General features: G+C 35.8%; 1 protein-coding gene across 6 annotated transcripts in view; it reads left to right on the forward strand.

Moving 5' to 3' along the window:
• Positions 1 to 22,888, forward strand: part of CCDC148 (coiled-coil domain containing 148) — a 342,429-nt gene that overhangs the window by 169,112 nt on the left and 150,429 nt on the right. For all 6 annotated transcript variants that reach the window (XM_074399652.1, XM_003921954.4, XM_074399655.1 and 3 more), the window contains one exon: positions 19,092 to 19,232. In XM_074399652.1, the coding sequence (XP_074255753.1) occupies positions 19,092 to 19,232 (141 nt within the window). The remainder of the gene's footprint in view (positions 1 to 19,091; positions 19,233 to 22,888) is intronic.

Raw genomic sequence — 22,888 nt, forward strand, 5'->3', positions numbered from 1 at the left:
CATTGATCAAGGGTTGACCATTAGGGCATAGACTTTCTCTCATTTCTAGGTTTACACATGCTTCAGAATGAATAAGTTTTTGCAAACATTTTACATGGGGGCTGAAGGGCAGAGAAACCCTGGAGCAGAAAGTGAGATACATGGTGCAGGTGAGATGAGGTTGAGTTGCTGCCAGGTTCTACCTATAAGCAGCTGATTGCCACAACAATAGCTGCAGTTAAGAGGCTGGCCAAGAGCCGACAGATACGTGAACATGTGCTCAAACATCAGGGAAATGCAGGTTAAAACCACCATGAGATACCTGAGAGGATGGCATGACCAAAAAGGCAAGAGATAACGAGCGTCCGTGAGAATGTAGAGAAAAAGGAATTCTTGTACACTGTTGGTGGGAATGTAAATTGGTACAGCCATTATGAAAAATGGTATGGGTGTTCCTCACAAAATTAAAAGTAGAACTACCATATGCCCAGAAATTCATCTTCTGAGTATATACTCAAAGAAAATGAAATCATCACCAATCAAAGATAGCTGCACTTCTGTGTTCATTATGCACAGTAGTCAAGATACGGAAACATCCTAAGTGTCCGTCAGGAGATGAAAGGACCAAGCAGTTTCGGCATGTATGCATCCAATAGAATATTGTTGCGCCCTAAAAAGAAAAAAAAATGCTGCCATTTGCAGCAACACGAATGAACCTATGCTAAGTAAAATAAGTTAGAGAAAGTAAAATACTGCATGATCTCACTTACATGTGGAATCTAAAAGCTGAATTTATAGAAGCAGAGAGTAGAACGATGGTTACCAGGAGCAAGAGCATGGGAAGAAAGGGAAGAAAGATTTTAGTCAAAGGGTACATACTTTGATTTATAAGTTAAATAAGTTCAGCGGATCTAATATACAGCATGATGACTACTGTTTGTGTGTTTGAAATGTGCTTACATATTCTTACCACAAAAAAAACAAAAAGGGTTACTAGGTAGAGTGATAAATGTGTTAACTAACTTGATTGTGGTAGTCATGTCACAAAATTTATAGATAAAGAATCATCATGTTGGATCCCTTAATATAATTTTGTCAATTATACCTTAAATCTGGAAAATTTTTAAAGTTTGGTGTGAAGGATGTGAGATGGCATGCAGAGGTGTCTGATTTATCAGCTAATAAAGAATAGTGAAGAAAAATGCTTTAAAGGAGGTCAGACAAATGCTTTAAAGGGGGTGTAAGATATTACTAGCCCTATAAGAGGGCTTAAATCAACCCCTCTCCCCCAGAAAACTAGCCCTCCACACTCTGACAATATCAAGCGATGGTGAAGAAGTGCAGCAACTGGAACCCTTATGCGTTGCTGATGGACAGGCAGAAAAGTACAGCCATTTTGAAAAAATAGTTTGGCAGCTTTTTATAAAGTGAAACATACAGTTATGTGACTCAGCAATGTTACTGAGTATTTATCCAAATGAAATAAAAACTTATGTTCACACAAAAAGCCGCATGTGAATGTGTACGGCAGCTTAATTTGTGATCACCAAAAACAAGAACCAACCCAAACTCCCTACAACTAATGAATGTATAAACAATCTGTGGTACATCCATACAACGGAATACTTCTCAGAGTACTCAGAGGAATCAACCACTGATACATGGAACAACATGGATGAGCATCAAATGCATGATGCTAAGTGGAAAAAGCCAACCTCAAGGACTACATAGTGTATAATTCCTTTTACGTAAAATTCTAGAAAAGGCAAAACTATAGGGACAGAAAATAGGGCTAAAGCCACTGCATCATGAGTGAAGGACTGATCAGTCCAGGAGAAAAGGCAGATAACGGGCACTTTTTCAGTTAAAACCGAGGTTTTATATTTATATGAAAGCAGAGATAAATTCTTTTAGAGATCAATGATGATCTCTAACTTACATGTTTTTCTATTATTAAAATGACATAATCACTTATCTCCTGTTTAATTCCAATACTATTATATGTCTGCTAATAGGTTATAGCCTAGGGATAAATGTAAAAAGCTGAATAACAACAGTTCTTGTCCTTAAAATCCTATATTTTCTGATAGGGAAGGCAACTGTAAAATAAATAATTTCAATTCAGTGTGACTAATTCTGTAAGAAGTACATGTCTTCGATATGGTGGTAAACCAAGAGTGAAATGATTGTCTTGTCTCGTCCTGGGTCTGGGAAGGCATTACAAAAGAAGAGATGCTTGAGCTGAGTCTGGGGAAGTAAAAACATTTTGCTATTAAAATGAGAGGCGCATAGGTGTGGCAGGGCATTCCAGAAGTGGGGAAGACTATCCAAAGCCACAGGGGCTGAAAACAGCATGGGGAGTTTGACATTTGATATGGGCAGAACACAGGTGGTTTGTGGGGAGAAGAAAGAAATGAATGTTCTTTGACAGATAATAGAGAGCCTGGCATGCCATGCTAAGAATCAAAGTTTTATCTAGTTCAGGAGAGGTTGAAATTTGATAGCCTGAATATTAAGCTAGGGCTTCATATGTTTGTTTTTAAGAATGTGGATGTATTTTCATGCCCATCAATGGAGTGGATAAAGAAACTGTGATATATATATATATATATATATATATATATATATATATATTACATACACACACAACACACACACACACACACACACACACACACACACACACACACACACTGGAATACTATTACTCAGTCATAAAAAGGAAAGAATTAATGGCATTCACAGCAACCTGGATGGAATTGGAAACTATTATTCTAAGTGAAGTAACACATAAATAGAAAACCAAACATTGTATGTTCTCATAAGTGGGAGCTAAGCTATGAGGATGCAAAGGGATAAGAATGACACAATGGACTTTGGGGTTCGGGGGGAAAGGGTAGGAAGAGAGAGGGGGTAAAAGACTGCAAATGGGGTTTGATGTATACTGCTCAGGAATTGGGTGCACCAAAATCTCACAAATCACCCCTAAGGAACTTATTCATGTAGCCAAATACCACCTGTTCCCCCCAAAAACCAATGGAAATAAATAATTTTAAAAAGAATGTGGGTATATTTTCAACATGAACATTTTGGAAATGGTGCATACAGATCCAGACTTCCAGCTTCTTTTGAAAAACCAGAACTTATGGTGACCTTGAGCCTACACTCAATTCCTACGCGGCAGCAACTGGCTGGAGTCAAAAGCAGCTCCTCCCTTAAGCACTTGGAGGCGGAGCATGTGCTCCTCCTTACTCATTTCTGTATCTGCCTGCCCCCAGCAGCTATTTGAGCTTGTTCCTCTGCTTGAGACGTGAAGAGCCATTGAAAGGCTTGAGTCAGGGGAATCATGTGATCAGACTTTTCACTATGACGGGATTAGTCAGGCATGGATATGGAAGGTGGATTGACATGGTATCAATCTGAAAGTGGAGAACCAGTTAGGAAATAACTGTCAGTCCAGGAAAGAGATGAACACTTAACTTACTGTGGGGCTGGAGGTGAGATAACAGAGTCGAGATATATTCAGGAGGATTTGGTGACAGGGTTTGATAGGTAATGGAGAAAAAAGGTCTAGTGTGGCTGTTGGCTTAGGGAACTAACTGGGTGATCTGTGATGCCATTAACCCAGATATGGAATACAGATTCTGAGGGGAAGACAGTGATTCTGTTTTGAATGTGTTGATTTTGGAGATGTGTCGGCTACCCTACAGAGAGCTGAATATATGAATCTGCAGCCAAGGATTTGGGAACTGTGAGCACATTTATGGTACTGAGGCCCCAGTGGGTTGAGTGAAAAGAAAAGAAGTGCAGCACTGGACTCCAGCCTGGGTGACAGAGCAAGACCCATCTCACTAAATAAACAAATAAGCAAATAGATAAATAAATAATTTCTTTTCTTCCCCTAAAAATAAAAGAAAAGAAAAGGAGCAAAAAGGAAACATTGGGAATGCCAAAGGGTGCCTCGAGGAAGTGGACCCAGCTAGCCAAGAGAGATGTACAATTGGTGTTATTGATTCTAGCATGCTACTAACTCTTTAAAATATACTTATAAATTATAAGTTAGAAACATTTTCTTATTAATTCAATAAAATATAATTTGGATACTAATGACAATTGTATTTGAAGATTAAAATTTCCCCTTGTGTGAAGATTAAAGCTTCCATGGGATGTATATGATGCAGAAGAATCACGCATATGAAGAAACCGACTCTTATGAAGAGACAAAGTAATTTTAAATGTAAAAAAAAAAAAACCCCAAGACATTTGCACATAATGGTAAGTAGGATTATTGGTTGGTTTCATTAGCTGTGTTATGAAAGATAGCATCTTTTTCTAGCTGAGAGTAGTTATCTGTAAGCAGGAAATATGCAATAGAACATAGACTTGAAAAACCAAATTCAAATTTCTAAACCTCCTAGCATAAGTGGCAATTAGATTCACACCAGCATGCTTTATATGTTCTATTTAATACATATTTATGGATTAGGACCGAGCTGTCTCCTTCAGTGAATAGCATAGAATTTTATATGAAGGGTCATAGTTATTCCTTCAAGAAACATATGCAGAATAAGTAATTCCAAGATTGGGGAAGTTGGAGGAATGTATAAATGAGCTTCGGTGGAGTTGTAATTTAGAAATAAAACTGGCTAAATCTTGAACATAAAACAAATGAATTCAGAATAAAGCACATTATTCTAGTGTTTATCTACTCAGAACATTCATTTCAGAGGTTAAATAAGACTTTATGGAAAAGAATAAGATTTCCCATTTCCACAAACATATTATAATATCAGTATAGCATTTTGCCTTTTAGTATGTACTTGGAAAAAAATTCAAGATAACTGGATTTATCATCTTGTGAGTACTCAGAGAACTGATGTTTGCAACTTCCATTTAGCATTTTGGGGGATAATCTGGGTGAGGCCCCTGTGCATGGATATAGCAACCCCTTAATCTTACATTTTATCGTTTGCCTCCCCTCTTTACTTCTTTTTCTCTCTTGAAGATGTTGCTTCTTTTTCTTCCAGGTATATTCTGATTACTCTTTCTAGAAGAAGGCATTCAGAAAATGCACTATATTTAGTTTGAAATATTCATTGCTGAATAACATCCCATGTGAAGGGGGCTCTGCTGATGAAAATGGAAGTCACTTTCTTTTATGATTTTTCCCTGTTAATCATCTTGTGATCTTTGAGTTCCATTCTTGGTCTCCTGTATAGTTAAGATGTAACGAGCAAAGAGATTAAAAGTACTGCCAATTTCTTTAAATTATCTGTTTTTGATCCTGTGCTATATCTACAAAGGAATGAGCCGATGAGGGAAGAAGTACTCTCATTGAAGGTTTCCTGTTTAGGTCCTGTAAGTTAGTAAATCCATATATTGTAATCACTTTTATCACACTTTATAACCACTTTCCTTAATTTTTGTTCTCAGCAGTAGACTCCATTTCATAGCTCCAAAATGGTCTTATTCTCACACACAAAAAAAGTGTTACAGTGGTTAGTGATCTATGAGCACTTCTCTGGAGGGTTCTGTTCATTAAAATAATAACTCTAAAGGAAATATCAGAGCTTTGAGGAACATGGTTATGTTAATGTAAACCTGCACATTTAAGAATAGTTTACTAATGCTTTTTTATATTATATATGTAATATAAATATGTATATTTACATTCTATAATATACATCTTTCACCTTCCCCTGCTAGGCATCATAATCCCCTTATTATAGGAAAGGATTTTAGATAATTTCTTTTCTTCTTTGTAGTACATTTAACTTGCATCAATTAGGCAAATGCCTTGTTAGGTAAATGTACTAGATATTTTATTTGTATTTTATTTTTAACCACAGCCCAAGATAAGAAAAATCAGAATTGCAGAATCAAAAGAGGAGTCATTTCTGGGATTTGGTGGATTTATGGAAAATCTCTGATATTAAAATTAAACTTAGGGCTCAACAGAAAGCTGTCTCAACTTTTTAAAGGGAGGTTTGTAAGATCACAAGTATATTTAAGAATGAATACAGTATTATTGAGTCTCCTTTGAATTTAGCATTTGGTAGATTTTATGGATTACAAAAATGTCATACACCTGTCCCTAGAATACAGGGAGGATATAATCTAGTTGCAAAGCGGGATACACATGTGAAGTGTTTAATAAACTTTCTAATATAAGATAATAAAGTGCTAAATATATTTAATACACCTTTAACAAGTATTTACTGTGCCAGGCATTGTGATCATTTCCAAGGGAGGCAAAAAGAACAGGTAGGTGCCCTCTATCCACTGCAGCAAATAGCTATATGCATACATAAGCCTAAGTTTCTCAAGGCCTCCATTCAGAGTATATGCCATAAATTAGAGTGTTACTGTATTCCAAACTTTAATATTATTTAATCGTTTAAAGCTGAATCCAGGTCCTACCAGCTATGTGAAACCTACATGAGTTTAGCCTGCCTCCTTGATAAAAGGGTAAAGAGGCAGAGGGGGCAAGGGGAAGGAAGTGTGGTCTGTGTAAGAAATTGGTCAGGCTAAAGTTTCCCATTGAAATCATGAAATTTTAGAAGGGACATGCTAGATGCTACTCAACTGGCCCTGTGGTTTAGATACTAGATGAGTATATCATTGCCAATTTAAGGTTTTTTTTTTCTTTTATTACTATTATTTTTTAACTTTTAAGTTCAGGGGTTGATATGGTTTGGCTCTGTGTCCCCACCCAAGTATCATGTTGAGTTGTAATCCCACATTTCCAGGGAGGGACCTGGTGGAAGGTGATTGGATCATGGGGGTGGCTTTTTCCATCCTCTTCTTATGATAATGAGTGAATTCTCATGAGATCTGATGGTTTAAAAGTGTGGCTCATTGTCCCTTGCTCTCTCCTGCCACTATGTAAGACATGTCTTGCTTCCCCTTCACTTTCCACTAGGATTTTAAGTTTCCTGAGGTCTCCCTAGCCATGCAGAACTCTGAGTCAATGAAACCTCTTTTCTTTATAAATTACCCAGGTTCAGGTAGTTTTTTATATCATTGTGAAAACAGACTAATACAGGAATACATGTGAAGGTTTATTATATAGGTAAACTCACGTCATGAGGCTTATTGTACAGATTATTTCATCACCCAGGCATTAAGCCTAGTATCCAATAGTTATTTTTTTCTGTTCTTCTCCCTCCTCCCACCCTCTACCCTCAAGTAGACTCCAATATCTGTTGTTCCCTTCTTTGTATTTATGAGCTTTCATCTTTAGCTAAAGGATAAGTTATAGGTAAGAACATGAAGTAATTGATTTTCTGTTCCTCAGTTTTCTAAGGATAAGAGCCTCCAGCTCCATCCATGTTTCTGCAAAAGACATGATCTTGTTTTGTTTTTTTTTTTTTTTTTTTTTTATGGTTGTATAGCATTTCATAGTGTATATGTACCACATTTTCTTTTTTTCTTTTTTTTTTTTCTTTTTTTGCAATGCAAGGGCTCTTTATTGTCAGCAAGAGCAGTGGGCCAAATGAGCACTGAGGCTCCACGGGGCCCAGGCCCTCTTCCGTGGGAGAGAGGCAAGGGAGTTTTCAGGATTCAGAGGGGTCCTCGGCTCACACCGCACCGTGCAAATATAAAGCTAAAAACTTTCTAAATGTCTCTGGCTTGAAACCAACCGGCCCAACAGGTTCCACAACCACTCTCTTCTTGATCACTGGGAGACACCAAAAATGCTGATAGAGGAGCTGGTCTGAGTCCACCCACACCAAATTCTTGACACCCTCATTAGAGGCCAGGTCTGTGGTATTCAGTTGAAACACCAGGAAATGGAAGGTGGAGGTCTTGAGGAGTTCGGTATGGCATTGGTGTCCGGGCCTACAAGGCTGGCCCTGGCTGGCTCAGGGCAGCTTGGCCTTGGGGGCTTTGGGGCCCTGAGACACATTTTCTTTATCTAATCTGTCATTGATGGGCATTTATGTTGATTCCACATCTTTGCTACTGTTAATAGTGCCGCAATGAGCATTTTCATGCATGTCTTTTTATGGTAGAATGATGTATATTCCTCCATATACCCAGTAATGGTATTGCTGAGTCAAATGGTAGTTCTGCTTTTAGCTCTCTAAGGAATCACCTTACTGCTTTCCACAATGGTTGAACTAATTTACACTCCCACCAACAGCGTTTAAGGGTTCTCTTTTCTCCACAACCTTGCCAGCATCTGTTATTTTTGAATTTTTAATAATGGCCATTTTGACTGGTGTAAGATGGTATCTCATTGTGACTTGCATTTCTCTAATAATCAGGGATATTGAGCTTTTTCTCATATGCTTGTTGAAGATATATGTATATCTTCTTTTGAAAAGTGTCTATTCATGTCCTTTGCCTGCTTTTTAATGGGATTGTTTGTTTTTCTCTTGTAAATTTGTTTAAGTTCCTTAGAGATGCTGGATATTAGACCTTTGTCAGATGCATAGCTTACAAATATTTTCTCCCATTCTGTAGGTTGTCTGTTTACTCTATTGATAGTTTCTTTTCTTTTGCTATCTATAAGCTCTTAAGCTTAATTAGATTCTGTTTGTCAATTTTGTTTTTGTTGAGATTGCTTTTGGTATATTTGTAATAAAATCTTTGCCTATTCCTATATCCAGGATGGTATTGCCTAGGTTGTCTTCCAGGATTTTTATAGTTTAGGGTTTTATATTGAAGTCTTCAGTCCATCTCGAGTTGATTTTCATATATGATGTGAGGAAGGGGTCCAGCTTCAATCTTCTACATATGGCTAGCCAGTTATCTCAGCACTGTTTATTGAATAGGGAGTCTTTTCTCCATTACTTGTTTTTGTCAGCTTTGTTGAAGATCAGATGATCGTAGGTGTGCATCCTTGTTTCTGGGCTGTCTATTCTGTTCCATTGGTTTATGTGCCTGTTTTTGTACCACTACCATGCTGTTTTGTTTACTGTAGCCTGGTAGTATAGTTTGAAGTCAGGTAATATAATGCCTTCAGCTTTGTTTCCTCTTTTTGCTTATGATTGCCTTGGCTATTTGGGCTCTTTCTTGGTTTTATATAAGTTTTGAACTAGTTTTTTTCTATTTATGTGAAGCATATCATTGGTAGTTTGATAGGAATAGCATGGAATCCCTAAATTGCGTTGGGCAGTATGACTATTTTAATGATATTGATTCTTCCTATCCATGAGCGTGGGATGCTTTTCTATTTGTTCGTGTCTTCTCTGATTTCCTTGAGCAATGTTTTATAATTCTCATTGTAGAGATCTTTCACTTTCCTGGTTAGCTATATTCCTAGGTATTTTATTCTTTTTGTAGCAATTGTGAATGGAATTGTATTCATGTTTCAGCTCTCAGCTTGGTTATTGTTGGTATATAAGAATGCTAGTGATTTTTGTATATTGATTTTGTATCCTAAAACTTTGCTGAAGTTGTTTATCAGGTGAAGGAGTTTTGGGGCTAAGACTATCTGCAAACAGGGGTAATTTGACTTTCTATCTTTCTGTTTGGATGTCCTTTATTTCTTTCTGTTACCTGATTGTTCTGGTTTGGACTTCTAATGCCATGTTGCATAGTAGTGGTGAGAAGAGGCATCACTGTCTTGTGTCAGTTTTCAAGGGGGAATGATTCCAGCTTTTGCCCATTCAGTATGATGTTGTTGTGGGTTTGCCATAGATGGTTCTTATTATTTTGAGCTATGTTCCTTCAATACCTAGTTTATTGAGAGTTTTTAACCTGAAGGGATGTTGAATTTTATTGAAAGCTTTCTCTGTATTTATTGAGATAATCATGTGGTTTTTGTCTTTAGTTCTGTTTATGTTAATCTAAGTTTTAGATACAGTACTTATCCACCCAAGAAATATTCATTGAGCATCTGCTTTGGATGAGGCACTATTCCAGGAGTAGGGATGGAATAGTGAATAATGCAAGTCACTGCTATCATGGAGCTTAATGTCTAGAGAGAAAAACAGACAAGAAAATAAATCAATTGATTGATAATATAATTTATATAGTGGCAAATGTAAGTGAAATGAAAATCAAACAAAGTAGGTAGTTAAAAAGTCACTAGGAGGGGTGTATTTTAGACACTATTCACAGATACAGGTAAGAGATGTGATAGACAAATGTTAGGGGAAATCATTAGGATGGGGCACTAAATGACTTTGAAGGGCCAATAAGCAGGAGTGAGAGCTTTCTAGGCAAAGACCTGGGATGGAGATAAGCAAGAATGTGTAGGAGTGGGTAGGAAAGAAAGAGGCAGAGAAGGATGAAAGCCTGGGGAGTCAAAGGAAATAAAGCCATGTGGACAGGGTCATGTCTAAATATACCTTGAGAGATTGAGTCTTCCTTTTGGACAAGGTGGTATACAAATAAATGAATAAATAAATAGCTGTAAGGTCACTTGAACTGGTACCCAAAAAGGCACTACTATTAAAGTCTTGAGAAGGGAAGCAAAAATGTGTAAAAATTAATCCAATAAACATATGTATACATAATGGTTTGAACCAAAGTGACACTGAAGTCAGGAATGTCAGCTAGAATGCAACTGCAGCAATCCAGGTGCATAAATAGCATTTGTATATCACTTTTGCTTTCTTACCTCATTTCATATTCATTTAAACATATCCATTGAGCACCTATTAGGTACTGGGAGGTATGTAAAGCACTGGAGATACATTGATTAGTCAATCAGTTATGGTCCTTGTCCTCATGGAGATCACATTCAAGTGGGGAAATAGGCACCAGTCAAGTAATTACAAAGCTAAATGTCTAATTTCAAATTATTGGAATTACCTTGAAGAAAAAGTAAATGGTATTATAGGAGCACATGACTAAGAGGCTTGATATCATGTCATGGTGGGCAAGGCTTCCCTGACAGCCATTGCAGCAGAAATTTGGGACTGAATGAGTGTTGATTAGAAAAAGGAGTGTGGGGCAGGGAGGTGGAAAGAACACTCCAAGCAAAAAAAATAGCATATGCAATATCTGCATAGCTGGAGGGCATATGGCCTGTTCAGAGATATCTGTAAGGATATTTGGAAGACAGAAGATAAATTAATAATTCATGTGGAATTATGAGCTGGGGTTGCAGACATAGGCTGGGCCAAATACTGGGAGCCATGAAGTCTATACCTGGGAGTTTACACATTACCCCCATGAGCGGTGGAAACCATTGAAAGATGTTAGGCAGGGAGATGGGAGTGTGGACAGGGAATGAGATGGATCAGACATCTGTTTTGAAAATACTCTGGCCTCAGTAGAGAGAGAGGGGCAACAGTGGATGCAGGGAGGCTCTTACAGAATTAGGGTGGGGCTTATGGAGCTATAAAGAACACAGTGAGTCTAAGAGATGTAGGAAGTACAGTGAGGAGTAATAGGCAACAGGACTTGGATACATGGGATATTAGGGACAGGCAGTGTTAGGATGATTCCTGAGTTTCTGGTTTGTGCAAATGATTGGTGTTTGTATAGCAACCCTGTCAAGTGTGCATTGTTATTAATTCATTTTATGCTTACCTGAGGTTCTAAGTGGTTAAACAATGTATCCAGGGGACACCTTTAATAGGTCACAGAGGTAGGACTTAAACTCTGGTTTATGACTTCAAAACCTGGGTTATCTCATCTATGTTGTGCTTCTCAGTTGATTGCAGAAGGAAGAAAGACTGTAGCTCAATGATGGTGACATAAAATCATTGGTCTTTTTTATTACAGATCCATAGAATCTTAGCATTGAGAGGGATTATAGATAGCTTTCTGATGTGTTTTTCAAGCTTCTTTGACTGTGACCTACAGTGAGAAATGTATTTTACATCACAAACGAACACACACAGAATGGAAACAATTTCTTGACACAGCTATAATATATTGACATGATCTCTGTTATTTTCCATTCTCTTCTCTTGCATCAAACATGCTAGTTGCTATCCACAAAATTGATTTCATGATCCAATTAATGAATTGTTTAGGCAATACTGATCTAGTTCTCTTAATTTTTAGCAGAGGATTTGAGGCCCAGAACTGGAAAGTGATTTCCCAAGATCTCACAGCCAAGAAGCAAGGGAGTTCCTGACCCTTAGTCCAGTTTTTTAATTCTTTCTGTTATGCAATTTGACTTTGTCAGTTTCATAAATAAAATTGACTGATAGGTTTGTAAATTTTATCCCTTTGGAAAAAGTAGCTGTTGATAATTTTCTGCTTACTGGCATTTAGTTTGTTTCTTCCTCTGAAAGTTTTGTTTTACACTAAGGTTAGACCCTCCAGGACCCAATTAAATGAAACATTGCAAGATTTTATTTTGAAAGTAAAGGACATGGAACAGTCAAGATAATAATAGTGCATTATCTTTGAGCATCTGAGAAAGACTAATAAAAGGCCACAGAAAATGAAAAGCAGTTATCAAAGAGAGGTGATAAGAAAATGAACTTATGAAGTTACCTAAGAAACCGAGGAATAACTGTGAAGCCAAGAGGAAAAATAAAATTTTTTCTGCTAAGCAAAAATGCCAAGTGGAGAATAGAAAGCTTTAATAACGTGCAAAATCACAGGTTCTGTGTTTCATGAGCAAAGTTTAAACATAAACAAAATACATAAGATAAAAAAGCTTAGGTAGGTAATATTGAGAAACGGTGGTACATTTGAACAATATTTAATGGAGCTATCAGACTGTTAAAGATTTATTAAAATGAAAATTTAAAGTTTACTTAGCTGAACTGAATTTAGAAGCTTATAGTAACATTTAAGGAGAAGACAGAGAAAGGGATTTGTTTGCTAGTTTTCACACATGTTTTCTAACCTTCATAGAAATATAAAGTAATTGCTGAAAATCCTGACAAGTTTTCTGATTATTTTCCCCATCAGATAAGCACAGATGAAGCTTAGGAAGCAGTGAAATAGCTAGGACTGTGGAAAGCAGGGATTAGGAGTTCCCACAGTGGGGGTATCAGAAAATGGTAGCATGTCTGGTGGGAGACTTTTTCTTTCTAAGGACCAATGCAGGAGGCAGAAGGGAAAATATTGTTCATCTAACTTCAGAGCATTATCCATGCAGTCACCCAAAAAGTACTTATTGAACCCTTATTGAGTATCAGATGCTGTGCTAATCTCTGGAGACAGTCTATGAATAAGACAAATCTGGTCCCTGCCCTTATGAAGTTTGCAGTCCCTTGGACGTATGGGTCATTCCAAATGCTTGTTGCATGCTGTAATAGAATAGGGACAATGTGCTAGGGAAGTAGAGCGGTCTCTGATCTGGGCATGGAGGGTTAGGAAATGCCTCCTGGAGCAAATGGCATCTGAGCCAAGACTTAAGTAGAATAAGTAGAAGTTAGGCAGATGAAGTGTGAAGTAGACAGGCTTGCTTGTTTCAAGGATTACATCATACCATGTGTTTAAACCTTAATAAAACATTAGCATGGCACAGAATAAACTCTTTTAAATGGCAATTTTTTACATTTCATTATTGTCAGTTATAGGCACTGCTCAGCTGGTAACTTTCTTTTGATTTTCCATATAAAACAACCACATCACACACTGTTTCCATAAATATGGCCAAAAGAATATAATATTAATATTTAATTGTTATTATTTTAAAAGTTTACAAAATCCTGATGTTTTTCATTGAAGCTGGCTTTGCTTGCAGAAGTAAACTGCAGAGGATATCGTATATTACGATCTCTTTATGGAAAATATAGACTCAGAATAGTAGAACTTAAATGAACTAAGGTGACAACCTGATCCAGTCCCTCCCTTTAACACATGAAAGAACTGGATGAGCCATTTGCTCAAAGTAACAATATTGTTTGTTGGTGGCAAAGATAGGTCTCAAAAGCAGATGTTCAATATTCATTTTCTTTATGCCATACTGACACTTACAATAAATTGTTTTCAAAGCTCTCAACTTTGATTTAAAATTGTGTTAATATTGTTTCCTTGATGTTAATTTCAATTATTACCTTTGAAGCTTTCATGGCCTTCATTTTCACTTTTCTACAACTTTGTTCTTTCTGAGAATGTGTGCTTATTAATTTCAGTTGAACCATTTTACTGTACATTGAGTGAGGAGTACATGTAATGCTACTAACCATTTTCATTTTAAACCATTAATTTATTTCCACTAGATGAACATATTTTAAATGTCATTTATCCTCTGTTAGGTTAAGGTCTCATTCAGAGACGACCCTTGGCAGGCATATTAAGCAAAGTGTTAATTAAAATGTGGAAAAATGCCCTGTAGTTAGTAATCTAAATAATGCTTTCCTATAACACACACTCCTGGCTACTACTGTGGTAATGTTCTTTTGTGATTATTATTGGTACATGGTTATATGTTCACATATTCTGTTTAAAGCTATATAATTAGCAAAGTCTTTGAAATAAAACTACTAAAATGTTCTTCTGTGCTATTCTTCCTTTTGCTCACTGTTCATTCAGAGTCTTCTGTGCTTTAGTCCATTGTGCTAATATTGATTTCTTTGCCCACCTACCAGCTCTCTTATCCTTAGGCATCTTGAAAATACCATAATTGTTTGTCATTCTCTCCACATGGGAGCCATCCACATCCCTTGACTATCTCTGTGAGGATCCATTGGATAAGGATTATTTCAATGGCTACTAGATTCTTCATCTTATCCAGTGTGCATTCTGAAAAGCTGTTTTGCCTTATTGCTTAGATACCGATTGCTGCTGAGCCTGTTTCTCATTGTCAAGATCTCACCACTCTAGTTTCCAACAACCTTCTTGCCTTTACCCCTTTTTTTCCTGGTAGCATTATAATTAGAAATAACGCTGTGAATTATTGACTTCAGGTAAAATTCTACAGGTCCCTGACCATCCCCATGATTCCAGTATTAAGTAGAAGCAATTTAGATTCTGAAGGCTGAAGCTTTGCTCTAGGGTTTTGTTTTTCTTTCTTTCTTTCTTTCTTTACAGCTTTTTTCTTTTCTTTTCTTTTTTTCTTCTATTGCTTAAGATCTACAAACTATTGGCTTCTGGTTGTTGAATTTGCAGCTGCTTCAGAATTTTCTGGTGTGTACGTCACTTTATAAAAATCAACATAATTTTATCTTTTTTTTTTTTTTTTTTTTTTTTTTGAGAAAAGAAGCATCATTTAGACTTGCCAAAGACAGGGAAGGGTAAATTAAATAAATTGTTGAGTAAACTGGTTATACCAGTTTGATTGGTCTGGTTATTCTCTTGCTATACTTGCCTCAGGAAACAGAAATCTTTTCCATTTATAGATTTTCACTTTTGCTTTTCCTTGTTTAAATCATAGGACATCATATATGCAAAAGCCATCCGATGATGGTTCCCCTAAGTTAATTTTAAATCAACAAATGAGAAGAGTAGTTACAAAGCCCTAACTTATTTCCATTACAATTTTTAAAAATAGTCTCAGTACTCAGAAAGGCTGAATTTTTCTTTTCAGTAATTCAGTGTATCACAAATCTTCCTTCCTACTGCTTCAGAACCTTGAGACTACAGTATTTTACTATATAACTCTCTTTTCATATGCATTATATTTTATAGTTTATTTTGTTTTTCAATAAATTTTTTATTATGGAAAATTTTAAAAACCTATAAAAGTCTATTATCACCTAACTTCAGCAATTATCCATTCATTAGTCAAGTTTATTTTATCTGTATTCTTACCTACTCCCCCATGCCCCTTGAAATAATAGTAAGAATCACAAGCATCATATCATCTGTAAGTATTAAGTATCTAGTTTTAAAATTAAAGTGTATATCTCTAAAATTGTAGACCATAACCACACTATTTTCATACCTAAAAACTAACAGTATTTCCTTAATAGCATCAACTAACCAATCGGTATTCAAATAGCTCCAATTATCTCATAATTTCTTTTTACATTGGTTTATTTATATCAGAACCCAAACATAATCCAAATATTGCATTTGGTTAGTATGTTTCTTAAATATCTTTCAATTCATAGTTCTTCCTTCATTTTTTTCTTGTAATTTGTTAAAGTCCTTTGAGGGTTCACAAATTTTAATTTTGCAGATTATATTCCCATGTACTATTGCATAATGTGTTTTTCTGTTGGCTGAATTTCCTGTAACCTGGTGGGTAGGACTAGAGCTTTGATCAGATTCAATTTTATTTTTTGGCAAGAATAATTCATGGGAATACTGTATGCTTCCATCAGTAGGAAAAATGTTTGCTTGTTCCTCTATGATGTTAAGATTATTCAATGTGTTTGTTGCCAGCGTGATCTCTTCATTATAAAGTTTCCCATTAATTGTTAAAATGAAGTTTTTAGCAGCCACTGATGATTATTAACGAGGATCCATTATTTCAGCAATTGTTATAAGGTGGTGTGTTCCAATGCTAACGTTTTTTTCTTATTTATCAGGTTTTATTTAAAATATTCATTTTGATGGATTAAATAAAAGTTACTTATTGAACACCTATGATGTCCCAGTACTCTGCTAGGCAGTGTAAGGGGAAAGCAAGTGCATGGACTGTGCAAGTGGAAACCAACAATATATTCAACATATGCAGAGAGCAGTTATGGTGTGGTCAGTGAGATAAGACAAGAGAGCTGAGCATGGGCAGTAGACTGTTTCAAGGAAAGATGTGGGCCATGAATATTTTATGAAGAAGGGGAAATCTGAGGGCATTCCAAGCAGGGGGTAGTTTGAGTCACTTCATGAACTAAGAATAGGAATGGCCATGTAAATAAGGGAAGGCAGAGGAAGAACGCTACTTAGAGATTACGTGTTAGCTACATCAAAGGGGGGCATTGGTTGGCAGTGAGAAAACTAAATTATTTACATTCTACATTGATCAGTTGACATCATCCTTTTGAACTTTCTGATCTTGTTCTAAATACTTTTGGCAGAAAACCTTTGGATGGACTACGGAACTACAGCCACGCTCAATGGTTTGGGAATTAGTTTGTTATAAATAAAAGTTTCATCTGAGCTTAAGAAATATATGAGCTTCCAAGTCAGATATAAAATGTAAAGAGACAGTCATGTCGATATGTATCCATGGTAATAAAAAAAATCCAGACTGCATGGTGACTTGTGGTTCCACAGACCAAACCAGGATATTTGGAAAGGAGAAGCAAGTGCACCGGGTTTGATGTGAAGTTGTGGCAAAGTTAAAGATGTTGAATTTAATTTCAGAAATGTTGGATTTTAAGTGCACATACAAATAGCTAAGTCTTAAAGAATTTGTTAATGTAGGATTGGATTTCAGGCAAAAAGATAGAGCTGATAATGCGAATTTTGTAGTCATAGAAGCAAACTCCTAGAAGAGGATGAGCACATCAAATAATGAACATAGAAAGGTTGGATATTAATGAGAGGATAATGTAGGGTTGGGATTATAGGATAGACACAGGAAACAGGAAGAAGAGAACAGTAGTGTTGGTAGAGAAACAGGGGAGAGCAGTGTCATGATCTGGGCAGGAAAGAGTTTTAAGCATAGAGCTATGGCCAACAGGGTCAAATCTCACCACAAGGTCGAGGAATAGAGGACAGAGAACTATACCTTGCATGTTCATGGGGAGATCACTAGTAATATGTGATGGGATGACATGACATTGCTTAGTTGTACCAAGTGAAAGATGGAAGATAAATTATAGAAAGGAAAGGTTCGAAAGCAGGTCAGGACAGAAGGCAGGGATGATCTATTCTAGGGAAGGGGTTCCCAAGAAAAAGGTCAATATGATGGCCAGGATAAGCAGTAGCGGGGGTAAACTGAACTGTGTTTAAAAGCCAGGAGTAGAAATTTCCCGGGTTATTTTGATAAACAAGGCAAAATATTACTTTATGAAATGAAAATTTTGCAAAATGAGCTTAATTGTTTAGAGTCACTTTAACTATTTGTGTGACATTTTATTTATTTATTTTTCATCTTATATATTACCATTTGTAAATAACGATTACATCAAATGTGTAAAAAATGAAGTATTTAATTGGGAATGCTAATATAAAATTTTTTTTTGCATACCTTGGCATTTCCCTGCTGTCTTCTTCTTAGCCAGATGTATACATGGATCAGATAAGTATTTGTTTTTATTTCATTAGTTTCATTGGTTTCCTACTTACACCGATAATACATTTTTATTGAAAAAAATGTCACCCAGCACAGAAAGGTTTAAAGAGTAATTTTTTTTTTAAACCCAGGAAATGATTCTATTCAGAGATAACCAATATCATTATTTTGGTAAGTCCCCATCCAAATCTCCTTCTATGCATAGATGCATAGTTGATATTTTACATTAATGAGATCATACCATAAATGTGGTTTTGTGTCTGCTTTTCTGCATTTAATAATATGTTGTGAATATTTTCTATGTCAATGAATATGGAGTTATGGCATCCTCTTTCAGTGGTAATCGTATAAAGGTACCACAATTGAGTTAAGCCATCTCCTACTGCCAGACTTTAGACTTTTTCAACTTTTCTGTTTTAAACAGAACACTAGTACACATTCCTATGGGTACATTTTTGTGCACGTGTCCAGTTAATTGTCTTCTTTAAATAATGTTCTGGAAATAGAGTTGTGTACCAAGGCTATGCATATTTTATATCGTGACACATATTTACATATTACCTAATACCCAACAGAAAGGCTGTACCAAATACACCTCTACCAATAACACATACCAGTACCCAGAAAGTTGTTTTAAGTGTCTTACAATGATTTTTCATCTTAATTCAAGCCTGTTTTCCATTCTTATAAAATAAGAAGACTGAAATATAGCAGAGATTCTTAAACTTTTCAGCATTTCAGGATTATTTGAGAATTTTTGAAAGTTGTTTAACCTCTGGAAAAAAGTATGCAAAAGCACAAAAATTTTTATGTACTATTTGTGGGAATATACAGATTCTTTGGAGTTAAATCACAGACTCTTTAGGAACCCCACTCCATGAATCCAGATGAAGAATTCCTGAATGTGGTGATTTTAAAGTTGCCTTTTCCTTTTAACACTAACACACGCACATACATCTTTCACAGATATATCACACAGTCATGTGCACATAGAATTTAAACATCTATTTGGAAAAAAAATTGACATCTGCTTGATATAGAGCCTAGTCTTATTATGACCTGTGAAATAATTTCAGCATGCATAGTTATTGGAATGAAGTTTTTCTGTTTATTTCAGGTTCTTCAATGGCGGGCCCACCAGGAAGAGGTAGCAAGACTAGAAATGGAAATTTCTGCCAGAAGAAGAGAAAAGGAAGAGGAGAAAGAGAAACTGTGGAAGAAGAAGGAAATATTCCAAAGAGCAGAGAAGAAAAAACAAGTATGAAATCTATTTTCGGTATGAATGTGTGAATGAATGCTTACTGGCCTGATTGAGCTTTAATTGGTCTTGGTGTTTGGCATAAAATTCTTATCAGCAGTTCTGAGAACATTCATAAAGATCTAGTGGAATGTTGCTTCTAGTGAAAAGTTTATTTGAGCTTCAAAGATTTGTTGATATGGAGGAGACCCACTTTGTTGATCTGTGTGAGCACAGGTACCTGTGATTAGAAGAGGTACTGTAGGTTAAAAAAAAAAAGACAAGGTTTGTGATGGTTGTTAAATCCTGTAATAAGTAAGGACATGGCAAAGTACATAACGATGCTGCACTGGGATAGTGTTGATGGCAACTTGGAAATAATTGCCAAAAACATCCTTGTTGGTAGAATATATTATACTGGAGACAGTGCAATTCATGGAAAGTCAAAATGCCTTTTAAAGAGTTTACCTCTTGGCTATTTGCTAGATAGTTTTGTTTTTCATTTACTAACATAAATTCATCGTTCCTCTTTTGAGTAAACATTTGTTGCACAATCTTAAAACTATTCACCAAAAGAAGTGATTACTGATAATCTATAGAAGATAGAGTACACTTAAGGGTTGTTTTTGTTTTAAACATATATATGTGAGATACTTATTTAGGCATTTATGTTTTTCTCATAACAAAAATCATGAAATTTACCATAAAAATATTTTTGTTAGACATTTAATCAGATGTAATAACTTTTTAAATGAAGTTGCTAACCTCTGTAGAAATAATTCACAAAAAGTGAATTAATTTGTGATAAGCAGAATAAAAGGAAATATCATTAATCTAAACACCTGTTTTGACGTGATCTATATGGTATAAAAAATCTTTCCTTTGGAAAAGCTGCTTCCAGTGCTAAGAATGATTGATTAATTCATGGTCATTAGTGGACAAACTTTTCATTTTTGCGAACATGGTTGATGTTTTGCACTATGTAACCAACTAAGTCAAAGAAGCTCATGCCTAGAAGTTGTTCCAGTTGAATATGTAGGGGTAAAAGAACCATATATTTTAAAGCTATAAGCCAGTATTTTATTATACCTCGGTTGTCATTGTTATTGATTTGTTTTGTGACTTTAAATCAGCAAATTGGTATAGAGGCAGCATGTGTGGAAAACAACATACATAGAAGTTACATGATCATTTGACAAAGTCAGCTACTAAGAAGATATACTTCACAGTGCTTATTTTAATTCAAAAGCGAGTTTGATTTCTGCTTCTAAGGAAGTAAATAGGGTGATTTTATCAAGTCCCTATCAAGGGAGTTGATGATTAAAGGAATAATTGTGTGTACCTCTGAAGCTCATAAATATTGATCATGTTTCAAATAATGTAAGTGAACTATATATCTCTGCGGGGGTGGGGGGGACTTAACCAATTATTTACTGTTATGCAAGTGCAGTGTATGAAAAGCATATCCCTCTACTTGGGCCCTGAAAGCATTTCCTCACTGTGAATTAGTGTGACCACACAAAGTATTATATTTGTAGGCATCTGTTTACATGTGGCGTCAACTTAAATGTCATATGAAGAAATTTGGAAAGAGCTTCATTTACTGGGGGTTTACAAAGACAGGCAAAGATAGACAAATTAAATAACTCAAATATTGAGAATGGGAATCGGTACAATTAATTGTGCACATTAAGTTTGGGTTGAGGAATTGGCATGGTTACACAAGAGAGGATGGAAGGACATTACTAGTCTGTAAGATTTCTGGAAGTGAGAGAAAGGCATTTAAAAGATGAGAGGGAGAGACAGAGAGAGAGAGCTTCCTGAGCTTGCAGATGGGGCTGACAATTGCCTCATAAACACTAAAACGAAAACCGAACAGAGTAATAGAAGAAAGAATTAAGCAATTTTAATGTCTGAGGCACCAAAATAGCTAACCTAAATGCAGCTTAAAACAAGGACACTTATGCCTGAAAAGATGAAGGCTGAGGAGAATTTCAGTATCATTAGTTATATGTGTAAATTAAATATCCTCTCCTCATCTTAGAATGCAAGATGGGAGCTATACCTATGAGCATTAAAGTGGTACATGTTGAAAAATATGAAAGCCTCCATGCTGAGAATTCATTTTTTGGTCCCTGGTTGCATTTTGCTAAGCTTCATGCAGGGTGTCATATCACCGTCCTGTACTTTATAATAAAAGGTAGATAAGAAGTGCCCTATCAAATTTGTTGTCCTATTTATAGAGAGTATAGAGGACATTACCTTGTTGTGGGAAACTAAACCAAATTTGTGGTCAAACCCTAGCAATTGCGCAGGACCAAGACATATGATTTATTTTATTTTTACAACACTTTTTCATTTAGAAAATATTTCTTAAAGAGGGATTGTTATAATATACATATGAGCACACATTGCCTAGCATTGAAATGTTAACATTTTTCATTTTGTTTCAGATGTTTAAATTTTAAATAAAGGAGAGAATATTACAGATAAAGTTGAAATCCTCTTTTGAGACCTTCCTTAGTATACCATTTCCCTTCTTCCCTCCCCAGAGATAATCATGACCATGAATTTTACTTCTGTCTTTCCAGGCATATATAGATTTGAAGATATTTTGACATATAATTTGTGACTTTAATTTTTTCATGAACGCCTATCATGCCATGTCATTCTTCAGTGTTTTAAAAATATGTCTGTGTTTTGGAGGGTGGGGGGCAAGGGGAGGGAGAGCATTAGGACAAATACCTAGTGTATGTGGGGCTTAAAACCTAGATGACAGGTTAATGGATGCAGCAAACCACCATGGCACATGTATACCTATGTAACAAATCTGCACATTCTGCACGTGTATCCCAGAACTTAAAGTAAAATAAAACATATATACCTGTGTTAATACACATAGACCTAGTTCACTCCTTTTAATTGCTACATAGTCTTCCATAGTAGAAGTGAGCTAGCATTTATCCATTCTCTTTGGTGTTCCATAGTAGAAATGAGCTAGCGTTTATCCATTCTCTTTGGTGGTTGACATTGAAGTTTCCACAGTTCAGTTCTTATAGACTGTGCTGCAGCAGCCAGCATGTACTGATGCATGTGTTCAGGCTTTCACTAGGTGCACCTAGAAAGGGAATAACTATGTTGTAGATTCATATACTTTCAACTTTATTAGATTTGGGTGGAGGCGGTTATAAATACTACAACTTTACTTTTTGATTTTTACCAATCTGATAAATTTTAAAAGTATCTCATTAATATTTTAATTTGCATTTCCATGATGATTCGTGAAGTTAAAAATCTTTTCATATTTACTGGACCGTTTGCTTTCTCTGTAAATCACTTATTCATACTTTTAAAATCCATTTTATATTAATATGTAAAAGCGCTTTATAAATTCTAGATGCTATTCCTTTTTATACTTATATGTGTTGCATATATTTTCACCCGTTGGTCATTTGCCTTTTAATTTTTCCTGTATTATCTCTAATGTCACGGAAATTTTAAATGATCAAGTAATCAATGTTATTAAACTTTTTCTTATGAATTATGCTTCCTTCATGAACTGTGAACTGGTAGCAAGAGCATCTCTACAGGTGGCTCTCATGTATATCTCTGTTGAGGGTCATATGCATTTTACCCTTTGGCCTGGGAACAATTTTGTATCAGTTTCTAGACTTGGG

This window comes from Saimiri boliviensis, chromosome 5, assembly GCF_048565385.1.
Source record: "Saimiri boliviensis isolate mSaiBol1 chromosome 5, mSaiBol1.pri, whole genome shotgun sequence".
NCBI lineage: Eukaryota > Metazoa > Chordata > Mammalia > Primates > Cebidae > Saimiri > Saimiri boliviensis.